Source organism: Phasianus colchicus, chromosome 23 (assembly GCF_987193195.1).
Source record: "Phasianus colchicus chromosome 23, bPhaCol1.hap1.1, whole genome shotgun sequence".
Lineage (NCBI taxonomy): Eukaryota > Metazoa > Chordata > Aves > Galliformes > Phasianidae > Phasianus > Phasianus colchicus.
Window position 1 is genome coordinate 4,320,001 of NC_143458.1, and position 17,734 is coordinate 4,337,734.

Below are 17,734 nucleotides of genomic sequence, written 5' to 3' on the forward strand. Positions count from 1 at the left end.
GAAAACACCTCCAGGAATGGCTAGTACTGTAATCAACATTTTCATGAACAATAACTCTTTTGCAAATGCCAAAACCTGAGATTTTATTAAAATTTGCAGGTTAGAGGTTATATGTACATCATGCACAGCAATCAACAGAATTTACTAACTTCACTGATTTTCTTTCCTCTTCCCTTCCTGCTAGGTTGTCATGATAGACAGTTGCTTTCTCTATCTTGGTCTCTCTGCAGGAGATTTGAAAAGCCAAACAGATCTTTGAGTTGGATAGTTGAAGGGAAGAGTAGGAGTGTAAAGGAAGAATCCCAGCAGATAAACCAGATTGTGTCTCTTTGGTGTGATTCAAAATTTAGAACGTCCTGTAATAGAGATGTTCTGTATCTGGGATATTTATCAAATAAACTGAAGTGCTTTAGAAGGATTTCAGGCTTGTAACTGCCTGAACCACTCACCAGCTCTTAGCTTTTCCCTTCCTCAAGATAAAGTCAATATTTCAACATTCCTTCAATTAAAGGGCATCTGAGGACAGGAGGTCAGTTTGGAGTTCAGAATAATAAGCAGCAAAGAAATGTCCAAACCTATTCTTTCCTTGTTGTTTCCATCATTTAAGCTGTCTGATTTAGGCATTATACAGGAAAACTACTTTCACTCACCTGAAATATTTCCTTTGTTGGAACCTAAACAACGACAAATATCCTACAAAACGTGTGTGTACCTACCAGCAGCACACCAGCACATCCATCCCACCAGTAAAGCACACCATCAGATAAGACCCAGCATGACTCTCATGAGACTCTGATGGTTAATCTCTAAGGAAGCCTCAGAAATGGGGTCAACCAATAGTTCTTCCAAGGAATGGCATGTAATTTACAAGATAATTAGGATCTGGAACGTTATGATTATAGAAGCTGGCAAATGGGCAACACAGGAAGTCTGCCCTTCAGATTGCAGAGTTAACATGAAGTTAGGAGGATGCAACCCTCCTGAAGTTACGTTATCCATAAAGCAGAACGTCAGAGGTTTGGCAGCATCCCTGAGTTACTTACCTGCTACTAGATTGGCCAGTATGAGTGAACAAGAAAGAAGTAACAGGCTTGATTCTCCCTGGCAGCCCCAAAAGCTGTTTGCCTCTATTTTATATCATCTGGTGTAAACGTGTAAATGGTAATTTTAATTGAAAATAACATTGAAGTCACTTATCTAAAAAGCTGTAGGAACAGCCAAAGAAAAAACCTCTCAATTTCATTTTCTTCTTTCTCCTTTTCCTCTCTGTGTTAATTTTGCTGAGGTCCTGGGCAGCATTCCCACACTTTGTGTTAGATCATAAAACACTGGAAGCGTTGTGCTCTCTGAAGGAATCACTGTAATTGACAGATGCTGAAGACCTGATTGTGAGTGCTGTAGTGCTTGCTGTGGGGATGTAAGGACAGGGATAGCACTCGAAGTTGCTGGGAGAAAGAAACAGCAGCAATTCCAACTGAGCAAAGAAATAGAAGGATTTGTTAGAGTCTGATTTGTGCAGGTGCATGCAACAGAGCTAAAACCTTCCTTCTTCCACAGAAAAAGTCTGATGTTTACTCAATTGAGATCAATGGGCTAAAAAATCTGGAAAAAACTAAGACTGGAGATGAAGAGAAGTGCAAAGACCTGAAGGGCAACAAGAAAAAAAAGAATGAAGAACTGAAGAAAGAACTGGACCTGGTGAGTATTGCTAACTCCACGTCAGCTGGCAGGACAGCCTCAACCACTGTTTGAATGAATGCTGGTGAAGGGCAGTGCCAATGCTGAAAATCCAGCAGGGAGGAATAAGCTTCCTTACACCCTTAAAGTACGCCTGAAAAAAAGCTGTGCAGGATTAATATCTGTAATGCAAGGATGATTCTGACTCGATGAAGCCACCATTGGTACAGAGCAGTGCATCCCTACTGAGGTCTGTACTTTCCCAGATGGAATTACTATAAGCTGCCTTCTCTCAGCTGACATTTGCACAGCCAGCCAGGAAGCAGAAGGAAGAGAGGAGCAAAACATCTTGCTCCAGAGATTGCTAGTAGATCTAGAAGCAAGCCTCAGCTTTACACAGTTTTCTCCCTGCAATGCACTTCAAGGAGCGAGCACTAAGCTCAAGCAACCCGTGTTTCCTTCTGGCTTGGTAGGGACCCGCTGGCTGGGTTTGGAAAACTCACTTCCTCCATGCATGCTTCAGTTTCCCAATCTGAAACACGAAGTTAATTATTCTGACCTCTTTTCTGAACTGCTTTAAGAACAGCTCACAGCAAAGGCAATGCATGGGTTAGGCAGTATTTCAAAGGTAAGGAAACCCCCAAAGGAGCAATCAATCTCTCCATCATCTTTCTGAGCTCTATTCAGTCCCAGCTAGATAATTCTCAATGTATCTCATCTTTGCCACCGGGGATGTAACAGTACTCTCATGTTTCTAAAGAGAAATCAAAGCACAGACAAGTTAATTGACTCATCCGAGCAGCAATGAATCATTCTGTGAAAACAATGGTGAGAACTCACAAATTCTTGGCTTCTAAACCTCTGTTCACCACAAGATGTAATTGGGTCAGCAATACCACAGCGATGTCACTGCAGGGAAAGGAGGAGAGCTTTCTGATTTCCCTCTCCCATGCCTCTTTAACTGTGCTTAGAACCTGCTGCTTCTTTCCATGAGAGCACAGCAACTCATTTCACATGCCCTCCTTCGTCACTTATCAGTTAAGCTTCTTGACTCCACACAACACTGAGGTCTGTGGTGAAACCCATTTCTGTCCAGCAGACACAAGTGTTGTAAATGCTTTGCAAATAGCAAAATAGGAGCAAATGCCAGAGCTGTGAATATGTAAGAGGAGACTTGTGCTTTTTCTGATAAACTATACTGTTTGTTCGTGGAAATGGGATGTCATGTTAGCAACTGAATCCACAGCTCCAGATCCAGGTACTTTGAACCACCTCCAGATCCTGATACAAAATATACAGGTCTGCTTACTGTCATTTTCTTTCTTTTGGAATCCAGGATGACCACAGACTCAGCACTTCACAACTGGAGGAAAAGTACGGTACGAGCATCGACAAAGTAAGTCCATAGGGCATCATTAAGAAACTTCCTGATTCAGATGCCTTCCTTTACCTCTGGCTAATCCAAAGCTGCTTAGAGGCAGCGGGAAAGCATTCAAATTGGCAAACTGACAAAGATGCACTCATGGATTCGTGCATGCACAATCACGGAGCACCAGCTCCCAGTAAAGCCTCAAACAAGCAGCATCTCAGTGCACAGCACTGGTTTTAAGCTGGAGTTTCCCCCTAGTCTGAAGGATTCCACTGTTTTGCATGAGGATTTTGATTACAAAACTGGACCACCGTGTTCTCCTCAGGACCACAACTTTTCTGAAGGCATTCAAAGTTCATCACAGGTCATTTTTTCACTATCCTGAAATTGTTACCTTTGGAAATCAAAGGTGCAGGTTACCAATCCATAACACTAACAACGTTCAGGAAACGAGCAGCTTCTTCTTCCTGAGCTAAAAAGCTGTTCTCTGTGCCTCCATGAGGAATGTGCCGTTTACTTTTGCAGGGTCTCTCCAGCACAAGAGCAGCAGAGATTCTGGCTCGTGATGGTCCCAATGCACTCACTCCTCCCAAAGCCACTCCTGAAATTGTTAAGTTCCTCAAGCAGATGGTGGGAGGGTTTTCCATCCTCTTATGGATAGGAGCTGTCTTCTCCTGGATTTCATTTGGCATTCAGCTGGCTCAGGGAGCTGAATCAGCCTTTGACAATGTAAGTGTTTGAATAACTACAAAGCGAGTATGTGACCCTTTGACAACCTAAGTAACTTGAATACTACTTCATAGTTACTCAGTAACAACCAGGAGGTCTTTTGTTCTTTCAGGACTCTCCCTTTACTACTGAGCATTTCTGCTAAATACCTGACATGCCACTTCTAAGAGTGCCTGTCCAAAGGTTTTATAACTACTGCCTGTAATCACAGTACTTGAGTATGCTGGAATCTTTGACTTTAATTCCCTGCTAGGAATATATTTGATCCAGGTTCATGCCAGGTTTGATTTAGAGAAGGTTTTTAGACAGACAGGACATTTACCATTATAACTTCTTTTATACCCCAGCTTCACTTGATCGATAGCAAGGCAAAACTTGAAAGCTCTTTTCTTAATTTGCCTTTTCGTCTGCTTCAATACTTCACTTTAAGTCTCTTGAAACCATACAGAACTGTGTGATTTACTCCATCAGAGGAACTACTTAGCATACACTTTCAACTAACTGGATTGTTTCTTTCACTGATTAGCTCTACCTTGGTGTAGTCCTTGCAGTGGTCGTCATCCTCACTGGTATCTTCGCTTACTATCAGGAAGCAAAAAGCACAAACATCATGGCTAGCTTCAGTAAAATGATTCCACAGGTAGGAATAACGTGCATTTCTTTTGAGGTGAAGGCTTGTTCTGATAACACCTCAAAATGACTGGAGTGGGACTTTCTATATAAGCACCTTACGTATAAGCAATAAGCACAACTTGCATCTACCTCCTGGTTGGGTGATCAGAGGGTAGCACCACGTTCATTTCATACTTCTGTCCTTCAGCAAGCTCTCGTCATAAGAGATGCAGAAAAGAAGGAAATGCCAGCAGACCAGCTGGTAGTGGGAGACATTGTGGAGATAAAGGGAGGAGACAGGATCCCAGCAGACATTCGTCTGATCGCCGCTCAGGGCTGCAAGGTAAGCAATGCTTTGTAGAGCACACTAGAAATGTAAGAGTGGTTTAGAGGCTTTTATGACATGAACTACTTCTGCACACCTAATATGAGTTATTAGAGCTTTAAAATTCGACAATATATAAGTCATAGAATGCAGAAGCTCAGCTGAGATGCCCAGCTCATGCCATGCTAACATACTAACCCCCTTCCTGAGTGTGGCAGGGGGGTTGGAGATTCATGATCCTTGAGGTCCCTTCCAACCCTGGCAATTCTGTGATTCCTGAACACCAGAACAAGCCATAGTGTGTTCTAGCAATACTCTTTGCCAGGGCAGCAGCAGACACAGCAACACTGCATTACATATCTCCAGAGACCTGGAACGAGGTCTTTGCCTTTTCTTTCAGGCTGCCACTGAAAACCTCACCAACAAACACACAGCACGTGCTGAACCAATTTCCTGCTGAAATACATTCCCACAGCCACAGTGGCAATCGTCTCATAGAACAGCACTGAAAGATGATGGCCCTGTCACCTCTTATTAAACGTGCTGCAGCCTTCTTTCCGGGCTACCTGTAACTGCATGTTACTGACTTTAATATGGGCATGTCTCCGTTTCATTAAAGGTGGACAATTCTTCACTCACAGGGGAATCAGAGCCTCAGTCCCGCTCCTGTGACTTCACCCATGAGAACCCCTTGGAGACCAGGAATATTGCATTCTACTCCACCACCTGTGTGGAAGGTGTGTAGCAACAAAGACCTCCAGAAATGGCACCTGTAGAGAGTGCTACGTAATATTTTTAACTCATTTTCAACTATTCTGCCTCAAGGAATTTCAAAAAGGTTTGCTTGCTATAAGAAATGGTTTCCAAAGGATACAAAAAAAAAAAGCCTGCAGCACTGAGCTGGTCATTCACCATGTTGTTCATCATGTCAAGCAGTGAGACCTTTGTTTTAACACCTAGACGGGTGCAACAAGCATTAATTGCAGTTCTATTGTGGGCTTTCAATCATCACCTTTAGAAATGACAAGTTGCAGAAGCCTTTATGTACTTGTGGATGCTTCTGTGAAAGGGCTCTGTACACTTGAAGGTGTTGTTCCTGTTCTCAGAACTAAAAGGTATGTGTTATAGCTAACAGACTGTCTGCTAGGAAACTGCACAGTGCCTTGGGCAATGCTGCATTCCTACTGCAACACCATCAGAAAAGGCCAAGGAAAATGGATTTTGTCTTTCTTCCCCTTTCTAAAGGAAAATAAATAATTCTGGGGTGAGGTCTCAGCCACATTAAGGCTGAAAGGGATCTTTGTTAATCAGTACTGTGTAGAGAAAACAGTCTTGGAGCTGATGGTCTTATTTCTCTGCAGGCACTGCGACTGGCATTGTGATCAACACTGGGGACCGCACGATCATTGGGCGGATTGCTTCTCTTGCATCAGGAGTAGGAAACGAGAAAACACCCATTGCTATTGAGATAGAACACTTTGTCTACCTGGTGGCAGGAGTGGCCATTTCCATCGGTGTCCTCTTCTTCATTATTTCTGTATCAATGCGATACAAGATTCTGGACTCGATCATTTTTCTCATTGGCATCATCGTGGCAAACGTGCCAGAGGGACTGCTGGCCACAGTAACTGTGAGTCTGAGTGTGAATTCACTGGTTGCCACTCGTAGTGCTTCAATCACTACCACAATTCATCTCCCTTAACTTCAATACAGCATCAGACTAAAAAACAGATGACCTGAGTTGAGATGAGCTGGGGTGTTTTTCTTTCCATGAAACTGACAGGACAAACATTTAGGAATTCTGGCATAACTGAGCTATTAATCTGAGCTTCAGCACAAAAAAATTCAGCTCTAAAACAATGGTCTTGAAATATTGTTCTGCCTCAATTGCTAAGCAGTATGATGATGTGAGTCATTTCTCCACAACCTGTTCCTATTTGGAAAGGAAGACATTGTACCCTAAAAATTGCATGAAAATTCCATTTACTGATACATAAAAACGGTCTCTACAATCCCCAGCTAAGAAGCAGCAGAACTGTTAAGCACTGTTAGCCCTAAAGCACACCAACAATGAACTGCAGTGATGAAGAGCTTCACTTCAGGATTCATTAAATTGGGAATTCCCCCAACACTGCAGGTTCTTCCATCTTAGCCTCTTAACTGACACAGCACTCATCACTATCAGCAGGCAACCAGGTTGCTCTCATTAACACATGCACTTTTTCTTAGTTTCAGCTGCACATCTGAGCTAAACACTGCTTTTGCAATGCAAAACTGCAGCCACCAAAAGATGACTTTTAAAAAAAATGCTCTTTCAGAAAAGTGACAATGTTAAAAGTAGAAGCCTGTAGCTTGCTTACATCATTCTTTAGTGGTACCTCACTGGCAGCAAGCTGAACTTCTTGCTTTACCTCTGCCAGGTGAGCCTGTCTCTGACAGCCAAACGGATGGCAAAGAAGAACTGCTTGGTGAAGAACTTGGAAGCTGTGGAAACGCTTGGCTCTACTTCCATCATCTGCTCTGACAAGACAGGGACCCTCACGCAGAACAGGATGACTGTTGCCCACCTCTGGTTTGATAATCAGATCTACTCAGCTGATACCAGCGAAGATCAAACAAGTAAATATGGCAGTGGGGGATCTAGAAAAGGGTGGCTATGTGGGATGTTTCCCATTCTGTCTAACTGATGTCAATGAGGATCTCTTTTCAGAGATGAAACAGATACACCTCCCTGCCACAAAGAAGTGCAGCGTGCAATAGGAAAATCCCTTCTTTGCCACGTAAAGATGAGAACAAAGTAATTCCCATCACAGAAAATGAGCCCAGAGGAGGTTGTAATTCCAAGTGCACTCACTGACAGTGAATTTAGGAGGGAAATAAACTCAGAAACTTTATCTAAGTAATTCTGCCAGAGCTGCTAGCTGATTGCTGTAAGGTTCCTGTTAAAGTGTTTTTCTGTAACAAAACCTATCAAAGGAACAACCTTATTCTGCAAACAATTCAATCGTGTTGTTTCAAACTTGAGCTTTTACTTCTACCACATACTATGCTAAAGGATGCTGTACTCCTTTTGCTTCTTTTCAGCCCAGCCTTTTGACCAAAGCTCTCCATCATGGACAGCACTATCAAAAATTGTAACTCTGTGCAACCGAGCAGAATTCAGACCAGGACAGGAGAACCTCCCAATAATGAAGGTACTGCTTCACACCAACTCCTTTCTCTTCCTAAGGAAGAGCAATACTACTAGCTGTTCTATTTAGCTTCAGTCTTCTCTTATGTTTAACACTCCAGCCTTCTAACTCACTATTGGCTATAAACTCATAAAAAAATTTAAGGCAAATTTTTTGCAGAAGGCTTTTTTGGGGGGACAACTGCTGCTTTATCACTGCTGCTCAAGCACACAACATCTTATAGAAACATGTAGCTGTCATGAAAGAGGTGCAGAAGTATACTATCAGCTGTCCCTTCTCTCACCCATACAGAGGGTTGTGGTGGGTGATGCCTCCGAAACAGCCCTGCTGAAGTTTGCAGAAGTTGTTCTGGGTGATGTCATGAATATTCGAGCACGGAACAAGAAAGTGGCTGAAATTCCCTTCAACTCTACCAACAAATTTCAGGTGTGTTTCCAGCTTTCAGTGTTTCTATCAGCATATCCAATGCAACAGTTGGTGACCTGGAAGTTTTAATGGGTGAATTTAACAACAGGGAAGATTTAATCCCCAATAACTGTAGTTCATTTCATTGGATGGAAAGAATTATACGTGGAGAAGGAGAATAAACACTATTTTTGTGCAAAGTAACAAAAAATGAAAACAAATAAGGATTGTATATGCTTTTTCAAATGAGTTCATATTGTGGCACACAGCTCTCCATTCACGAGACTGATGATCCCAACGACAAACGCTTTCTGCTGGTGATGAAAGGTGCCCCAGAGAGGATCTTAGAGAGATGCAGCACTATCATGATCAATGGGAAAGAAGAACCACTGGACAGTGAAAAGGCAGAAGCTTTCCAAACAGCATACATGGAGCTGGGAGGCCTGGGAGAAAGAGTGCTTGGTGAGTCCTAAACAGAGGGACTGTAAGAGAACTGCATGGGGAATTTAAATCCTGGTATGAGCACAGCGTGTCTGGACTTCATTCCCCTTGCAGTGAAGGATAAAAAGCAAAGTGTGCTGCCTTCTGTGCAGGCTGCTAAAAACTCACTGCCGTGCTGTAAGCTCCCTATGGCAGGGATGCCCTTACTGCTATATAGTGATGTCAATCTGAAACACCGTGCAGCCAAAACAAGTGACAGCAGCAGGTTAAATAATCCTCCACAGAAAGCAAATGGTTAAATGCACTAGAATTTTACAGGCAAGAGAAAATCTGATGCTAAATTTTAGCAAGCTCTCCTCTTTCTTCCATTATTTCCTGTACATTCTGTCAACCTACATCTCCTTTCAGGTTTCTGTCACCTGTACCTGCCTGAAAATGACTTTCCAGACACCTACACGTTTGACACAGATTCCATGAACTTCCCCACCTCCAACCTATGCTTTGTTGGGCTCTTATCTATGATTGACCCACCTCGTTCCACAGTGCCAGACGCTGTCTCAAAGTGCCGCAGTGCTGGGATCAAGGTAGGGATCTCACAACATTCTTACAGACTGTAACCTCAGCATATGTAAATGAATTCTCATAGAAAAAGGTTTCTTTATTCTGCATTGTTCCAACCTTACTGCTTATGACGAAGCCTTTTTTTAGCAGCTCTGATAAAACGGTGCCAATAACAAGAGAACTGAAATCAATACAGAGCTCATTAGTTAATAGCCACTACCTGTCTTCGTTAAGTAAATAGCACGGCTTTCCAAGTTCAGATTCTAAACTGCTTCCTGGTCTAGAACAATAGATGTTTCACCTCTCTGCATCCGCAGCACATGCATTTGTCACTCACTCCTAGCACTTGTCCCTTCCTCAGGTTATCATGGTCACTGGTGATCACCCAATCACTGCTAAGGCCATTGCCAAAAGCGTGGGCATCATTTCAGCCACCAGCGAGACGGTGGAAGACATTGCGAAGCGCCTCAACATTCCTGTTGAGCAAGTCAATAGACAGTAAGAGCAGCAGAACACCTTGGATACCTACTGCCTTCATTTTCTGAAAGCTATGCTTTCTTCTTCTACATCACAGCCACCAAGCCCATCTAACGTGCCTCCCTACCTGCATAATTCTGTATCTAGGTCAGGGTTCTCACCTGCACTCACCATTGGAAAACACTGGTGAATAATACTTTGCAGATCTTTGCACAACTGGCTAAACATGCACACTGAAAACCAAAATTCAGTATCTTGTGTGGTGCTGGAGGATGACCTGACCACCACTCCAAGTTCCTTTCATCATTATAAAAAAAAAAAAAAGAAAAGAAAACCAAAGCCATAAGAAAAACATCAAAGATTTTTAGAGATGTCTTCCTCCTCTGCTCTCACCCCCCCCATCCCTCAGAGCACTCTTTAAAATGCATTTTCTGTTGTTAAATCTACTCTGGAGGAAGCTCTGATTACTTCCCTCTGTATCTAGGTAACTAATTCAGTCTGGATTTCTGCAGCAGCTTTCATTCAACACCTGCTGATTAACAACTAACGCTTGTGTAATTAACTCAATTTGCTGCCTTTCCTTACTGTTAAGCTGCATTCATTCTACGAGTGCACTGTTCTCTACCTAAGGCTTTTGATTTGGAGACATACCCATGGCTATTCGCAGGGAGGCTACAGCAGCAGTAGTGAATGGGATGGAGCTGAAGGACATGAGCTTGCAGGAGCTGGATGAAATTCTGTGCAACCATTCGGAGATCGTCTTTGCGCGGACATCACCCCAACAGAAACTGATCATAGTGGAAGGCTGCCAAAGACAGGTAAGAGGTGTACAAGCTTCTGCACAGACACTGCTCTGGTGCATTTGCACAGGAATCATCCCCCAGGTGACGGTGGAAGGCAATTTCCAGTGCACTCTGAGCTCTGTTCACACTGCTCTCACCGTGCGAGAGCAGCATCCTACAGATTGCCACAAGCACTGTCTTCTCTGGACAGAATCCAAGTTATTTCAATTCCTGCTACAGACTCTGAACTCCTACTGACAAAATGAGCTTCTCCAAAGCATGAATGCCTTAGAGCCGTGCTGTGGGGTCTGACAGGCTTGTTATAATTCAGAGAAGCTGCTGCTGGGATGCACAGCAAACGTCCTGAGTAGAGACTTGCACAGTCTTTGGGAAGAAGCCTTCCCCCAGGAATTCTTTAAACCCAGATCAAAGCCACATATTACCACATGCTCTCATCTTATCTCTTGTGGCCATTTAGACCCATGTACTTCCCTCCCACAGGAATGTTTAGACAAGAAGCAAGATATGAATCCCACAAAATGTCATAGCATGATTTATCTGTGACCAAGCCTTATCTATATTACTTTCAAAGACTGCAAAAGAACCCTCAGTAAGCATGAATCTGAGGCAGGATTTAAAGAGGGATTGTCCTACTCACAGGCAGCATTATGTAAGGGAGCATGGAGTGCAGCCAGCACAGGAGGCACAAGGAAAGAAATTACATATATAGCGTTCCGAAGAAGATGCAGATTGTCATTCAATGATTTTCCCCTCTGATGCATCTTCCAAATGGTTGTTTTTGATTTGCAGCATCTAACAGTACCACCATGAACTTCACAGGGATGGAGATCCAGCACAAGCCATTATTTCATTTCTGTAATTATGCCAGCACTAAGCTTTCCAATCAGCATTAACAGCTCTTCACGTGTAAGCCTGAATTGCTTTCAGAGAAGAGAGGAAAAAAAAAAAGGATAAAAATCTTCCTGTTAAATCTCATTTTTAATTTAATTTTTTTATGCCCTTTGGCAGACAGAGGGTAAATGTGTTCTGTACTGCTTGGACATCCACACCCTTGGTGGATGGAGAAGGACGCAGAGGAATGCCTTCCCTTCCCCCTCTTGAGCCACTCAGTCTACACAGCCTTTAGTACTGAGAGCTTCTAAGCTCTTCTGCCCATGGCAATATTTATCAGTAGTGACACTGTGCTAAATCCCCAAAGGGACAAGACGTTCTGTATTTGCTTTAATCAGTTTGTCAGGCTTTTTCCCCACTCAGAACACTGTGTTGCTACCCAGCTGTGAGCTTTTGCATCAAGCAGGACAGGACCCTTCACTGCAGTAGATGGTTTCACTGGAAGATAAAGAAGCTGAACTGAATTATCAGTCTTCCATCTTTTGGATTCCTAACATGGCGTATCAATGGTCAGAGTTGTTGGGATAGCGTGCAAAGGGCTTCTAGTGATCAGTTACACAATTTACAGTTAAGATTAAAACCAAGTGAGTCTGTAAGCACTGCACAAAAGTAAAGGACAGCTCATGTGGGGTCCTTGCATTTCCAATTTCTCTCTGCTGACTATGGAGGCGACCAAGACAACACACAGACAACTATTTAGCCACCTGCTGCACACAGTCTGAGCCTACCATATTAATTCTAGAAACTTAGGGGAAGAAAGCACCACATCCTCTACAACCCCACATCATGATCCGTTTGTCTGTTGCAGGGTGCAGTCGTTGCTGTGACTGGAGATGGAGTCAATGACTCCCCTGCTCTTAAAAAAGCAGATATTGGAATTGCTATGGGCATTGCTGGTTCTGACGCAGCTAAAAACGCAGCTGATATGGTACTGCTGGATGATAACTTTGCTTCTATAGTCACAGGAGTGGAAGAAGGTAAAAGTAATGTTGCTACCTCTTATTTTTTAGCTGAAAGGAGCTGACAGCCACACAGCACTGGCTGCTCAGTCCTCCTGATCCTGCCCTCTCGTACCCCTCTCTGCAGACAGCTCGTCTCATATCTCCCTTATTTTCATCCTGGATTTGGAAATAGGATTTTGGTATTTGGAACTGCTTCCATCCAAAGACACTACAAAGACAATAAGGAAATCATTCCCCTCTTGCACATACTTGCAAAGCAGAGCATTGGTTTGCTATCTCTGCTTGTTCAAACTCCAAACAAAAGCATTTCTCATCTTGCTCCTATGCAGTCTTTATCATCATAAAGATACAAGCTGTTTTCTTTACGTTTTAACCTTAATGCTTGCTCACAGAGTCCTTACTGTGCTACATCCAAACACGCTCTGCTTCTCCAGCTGCAAAGTGCTCATGGTTTGCATCAGGACCACAGCGTGCTGAGAAATGGGAGTTTTCCTCCATCTTTCTCACTGAAAGAGACTTTTTAATTTAATTAGAATTTTCAGGAGGGTCAAAGGGAAGGTAGGTTAACAGTTTGGGGAAGAAAAAAAAGCACCTTAAAATGTATGAGGAAGTATATGAGCAGAACACACATAAGCCATTACTGCTTTCACTTAAGTGAGTTGAAAAATGAAAGTTTTGGGTTGTTTTTCTGAAAACTGTTGGCAATCAGCTGTTACAGAAGTGTTTCCTTTCCCTCCAGGCCGCCTGATCTTTGACAACCTAAAGAAAACAATTGCCTACACTCTGACTAAGAACATTGCTGAGCTCTGTCCCTTTCTCATCTACATTATTGCCAGCATTCCAATGCCCATCGGCACCATCACCATCCTATTCATCGACCTGGGAACAGACATTGTAAGCTGCTGCCTCAGAGCTGAGTAGAGAAACAGCCTCACAAGTGACAGAAGCTGGGTGTACAGGGACCCTGATGGTTTATTTCTGTTACAGATCCCCTCTGTTGCATTAGCCTATGAAAAAGCTGAAAGCGATATTATGAACAGGAGACCTCGAAACAAAAAGAAGGACAGGCTGGTGAATGAGCAGCTGGCTATATACTCCTATCTGCAGATTGGTAGGTTGGCCTATTCTCCATACCACCATCTTGCATCAGCAGAAGGAGATAAAAACAAGTTCTTTCACTTTTTAGAAAAGGGGAACATGAAATTAAACCACTACTCCTATGTTTTGCTTCTTCCTTGTTTCTCTGGTCTAGCATTAGATATGGTGGCCCTGCCTGCAGCATGGGGTTGGAGCTTGATGATCCTTGAGGTCCCTTCCAACCCAAGCCATTCTATGGTTCTCTGATGTAACTGATTCTCCCTCTTTGATTCTGCAGGCATCATGCAGTCAGTGGGAGCCTTCGTGACGTATTTTACAGTATATGCAGAACAAGGCTTCCTCCCTTCCACACTGCTTGGCGTTCGAGTCGACTGGGAGAACAATGCTATTAATGACTTTGAGGACTCTTATGGACAGCAATGGGTAAAGATGCACATCTTCACAATGTCTTTAAAATTCAACACTCTCCTCCAAAATACAAGATTAAGAAAAGAAAGGGAGGCTTAAATGTAAACATTGGCCCAAATCCGACCATTGCACACCTTAATCTAGAATAACTGAGTTTATCCCTTTGTAACAGAAATCTTCCTGCCAAGGTTTACAGTTGCTTCCACAAGACAGGAGTGTTGGACGTAACACAGCTGTCTGTTTTCCCCCTTTGCTTTGCAGACTAAATACCAAAGGACGTACCTGCAGTGGACTGGCTACACTGCCTTTTTTGTCAGCATCACCATTCAGCAAGTTGCAGATTTGATTATCAGGAAAACAAGAAGAAATTCCATTTTCCAGCAGGGTCTTTTCCGGTAGGTCCTTTACCTGACAGGTGGAAGGATAAATTAACCCACCACTAATTAGCTCAGTCATCTGCCCCCTCACATTCAGTCGTTGAACAAAGACTAAATGTGGATTCAAGCCATTGTTTGACAAACTCACACTTCACCACCCCCTTTTTTATCTCATGATAGGAGTCTTCCTTAAGTAAAGGCTTTCTTCTGTTTCATCTGAAAACACATCAGCCTAAAAACTCCGTTCATTAAAATGTTTACTATGAAGAAATTTCCCCCCCAGATTATTTTCTTAATTCTTATCTACTTATCAGTAGTTAGGTCACTTGAACTTGAAGCTAACTTCAGCCTGCCAGGTTAGGAGATACCAGCTGGTCCAGTAGTGCTGGCTGCCCTTTGCAACCTGCAAATCCCATGAAAGCCAGGGAATTAAAACCATCTAGTGGGATGGAGGCTGCATGTAAAAGCTGGCATTTAGTCAGAGTATTTCTGATAGGAAAGCAAACCGGTTTTCCTTCTTTATCTGCAGATACAGAGCCTACACCTGTGTATTTTTCCTTCTTCCATTTGCATCTGAGTCACAATGAGCACATTCACATTGCAAGTAGGAGACATGAGTAATGCAGGCAGCAGGCCTGCCTAAAGCTAGCTCTGCTCTACGTAGGTCAGGAATAGGAGCAGGAAAAACATGGGAATATGAGATGCATGGCAATGCTACAGAGCCCACCAGTCCCTTCACACCACGCTGATCCCCATCATCTCATGCAGGTCATCCAAGCCAGCGATCAGAGCCTCAGGAAGGCACAGCCTTTACAGTGTGCTGTGGAATCAGCTGTAACTACTTCTCTGTGATTTTCTTATAGGAACAAAGTCATCTGGGTGGGTATATTTTCCCAGATAGGAATTGCTCTGATTCTCACCTACGGTCTTGGACACGTTACAGCCCTGAACTTCACACCTCTGAGGTGAGTTCTGATGCTGGCACGCTTTCCTTTCCTTCATGTACTAACAGACATGGAGCATTCTGCCTGAACCCACAAATGAAAGATGTCCAGGACAGTTTTAGGATAAATATTTATCAATATTCATTAGGAAGAACAGGATGAACAATTGACCAAAAAGGGAATTATTTCCATAGCTTCTATAAAGAATACATTACTTTTTTTCTACCGAATTTACTGTAGAGGATACAGAAACCTTCTTGTGTAGAACCCCCAGATTTTGTCCAGCATCACCAACGTTTTGGTGAGATTATATAAGATTTTACTTAATTTTATGCAAGCAACTTCTATTTTAAACATATCACTGTCAAAAACGTTCCATTTTTCTGACATCTTCAGAGACTGCAATGCCAGCAGGCAACATTTCCTTCTGAATAGTATCCCGAATTCATTAATTAATTCAGTTAACTACTTACACTTGGGCAGCTTGCAGGGACCTAATCTTATTTCTGATCATTTAAGTGCTTAAGTTACAGGGGGGAAAAAAAAACCACCAGAACACCACGAAATCCAGATTTGCTTTTAGTGAAATCAGACAGCGTAGAGAGAAGCCTCAGAAATTCAGCTTGGTGGTTTGATGCTTCTGAATGAGAATCTCTTCTCCCACTCCCAGGTTTCAGTACTGGTTTGTGGCTGTACCGTTTGCTGTCTTGATATGGGTCTATGATGAGGTCCGTAAGCTGTTTATCAGGAGATACCCAGGAAGTAAGTAGAATTTCCTGCATTTAGCTGTCCTTTCCTCCTCTGCCACTCACTCACGTGACTGACAGACAACTCAAAATGGACCATTTGCCCCCAGAGCTCCAAACATCACTTTTTTCATCCCCTCCTCCTGCAGGTTGGTGGGATAAGAACATGTATTACTGAATCCATCACTGGACTTCTTCCTCCTCATGGAGAGCTGCTCCTCCACCTCACACGGCCTCTGCTGCTTCAACGTCCTGTCTGTGCAATACCAAGTATACACTGGGCTCACCCCATGAAGAAATTTCATGAATTTCATGAAGATTTAAGGACTTAAGAGGCTGGCAAGTAACCTCCCGCTGTACTGTAAAGGCAACGCTTGTCTGAAATTGAAATGCCATCTATTTTTGTAAAAAAAAAAATGACTTTCCCTCATCCAAGGATGAACCTGGAGGGCACTCAGAGAGGAAAACACAAAGGAAGAAAAACACAACAGAAAAACTTAACGTAAGGCATTAATTTGCACTAGAGGGGTTGTTTGCTTATTTCCTTTTCGTTTCGTTTTGTTTGTGCAACCGAATTCTAAGCAAGTGCATACACAGATCTGTATTACCTTGCTGAGAGTAATAACACTGTATAGGAAAAATTTGATAATAAAAGTATTTTCCAGAAGACAGTTCTCCACCTTATTTTCTGATAAAGATTAAGAGAGTGAAACGGAAAGGGATGCATTGAGAAATGCATCTGGAAGACCAAGGCACAGCCAGTCCATTTAAACACCTTGTGATTGTATTGAATGTAGAATGCTCAACACTCATTTTCTAAGGGACATCATCTCTATGGCAAAGGAGACCTTCATATGCATAATACAGGCACTGATACAGGGCTGCCTGAGACCAGGTCTTCAATACAGGCACTTTTATTAGAGAAGAAATGGGGACAGCAGAAGAACTGCCTTTTGCAGGAAAAGAAGAGAGGGATTACAAAGGAGAAAACAGAACCGAGGGAGTGGAAAACAGGGAAGGTTTGCCATCTTAGAGAATGTCTGTTCCTCATTTTCAACTTTTGTAACATGCTAGAAACTACTTTACCTTGTGAGCTCCCCTCCTCAGAGCTCCTCCCCATAAGAGCCAGGTGGGTATCAGAGTGGGTGCCACTGTTTTTCAAATGCTGACTCAAAGAGGAAATACAAATGAAGAAGGAAGAGCGACAAAAAATAAGCATGTAAACTATGAATTATGAGGGTGAGCCTGGATTCCAGATACGTGCCCTTGTGTGCTGCTTTATCAGTTGGTGATGCAACCCTGCAACACACCAGCAAGAAGTATGTGAGGTGCCAAGCAGCCTCATTTCAACACCTTGTCATTTGCCAGCTGCCAGGAAGGATTTGTTTTCTCTTCTGCTTATAAGACAGGAAAAATATGAAGAGAGATGACAAAGGGAGCAACAGAACCCTCTTGTCACCACCCATTGATTTGCTGTACTCAGTCAAAACAACATTTTCAAATTCAAACAGGAAGAGAAAAAACCAAACAAATGGAGGTCTTAGAGGAAAACTTGGAAGATGGATGTGATACGTGTGTTATGTCTGTTTTTAGGATTGGCATATGCTCCTGACAGAGAAGTAAAAGAATTCTGTCATAGTAATATCTGTAAAACTAGCAACTTATGTCTTTCATCCCCTCAGTACAAAAGTGAGAGGGAAGGAATAAAGGCACCACAT

At 42.8% G+C, this 17,734-nt stretch overlaps 2 protein-coding genes across 24 annotated transcripts in view; one reads left to right on the plus strand and one right to left on the minus strand.

The window, feature by feature from the left end:
• Positions 1-17,734, minus strand: part of LOC116233000 (uncharacterized) — a 194,376-nt gene that overhangs the window by 22,085 nt on the left and 154,557 nt on the right. For 22 of the 23 annotated variants that reach the window (XM_090123724.1, XM_090123726.1, XM_090123746.1 and 19 more), the window contains one exon: positions 14,232-14,357. The gene's annotated coding sequence lies outside the window, so the exon portion shown is untranslated. Of the gene's footprint in view, positions 1-14,231; positions 14,358-17,734 lie in introns of those variants that run through there. The other variant, XM_090123742.1, reaches the window with a different exon arrangement.
• Positions 1,064-16,673, plus strand: ATP12A (ATPase H+/K+ transporting non-gastric alpha2 subunit). The gene is made up of 23 exons (XM_090123339.1): positions 1,064-1,082; positions 1,520-1,698; positions 3,014-3,073; positions 3,572-3,775; positions 4,302-4,415; positions 4,596-4,730; positions 5,332-5,449; positions 6,074-6,342; positions 7,133-7,331; positions 7,797-7,906; positions 8,195-8,329; positions 8,578-8,770; positions 9,158-9,333; positions 9,672-9,808; positions 10,455-10,605; positions 12,290-12,458; positions 13,183-13,337; positions 13,431-13,554; positions 13,819-13,964; positions 14,211-14,344; positions 15,190-15,291; positions 15,941-16,032; positions 16,166-16,673. The coding sequence occupies exons 1-23, from the start codon at positions 1,064-1,066 to the stop codon at positions 16,192-16,194; spliced, it is 3,150 nt and encodes a 1,049-aa protein (XP_089979465.1). The 3' UTR covers positions 16,195-16,673.

Excerpts from the sequence above, each read along its gene's own strand:
- ATP12A (XM_090123339.1), top strand. Across the intron at positions 3,074-3,571 it reads ACGGTACGAGCATCGACAAA|GGTCTCTCCAGCACAAGAGC; the intron begins GTAAGTCCATAG and ends TTACTTTTGCAG. Across the intron at positions 16,033-16,165 it reads TATCAGGAGATACCCAGGAA|GTTGGTGGGATAAGAACATG; the intron begins GTAAGTAGAATT and ends CTCCTCCTGCAG.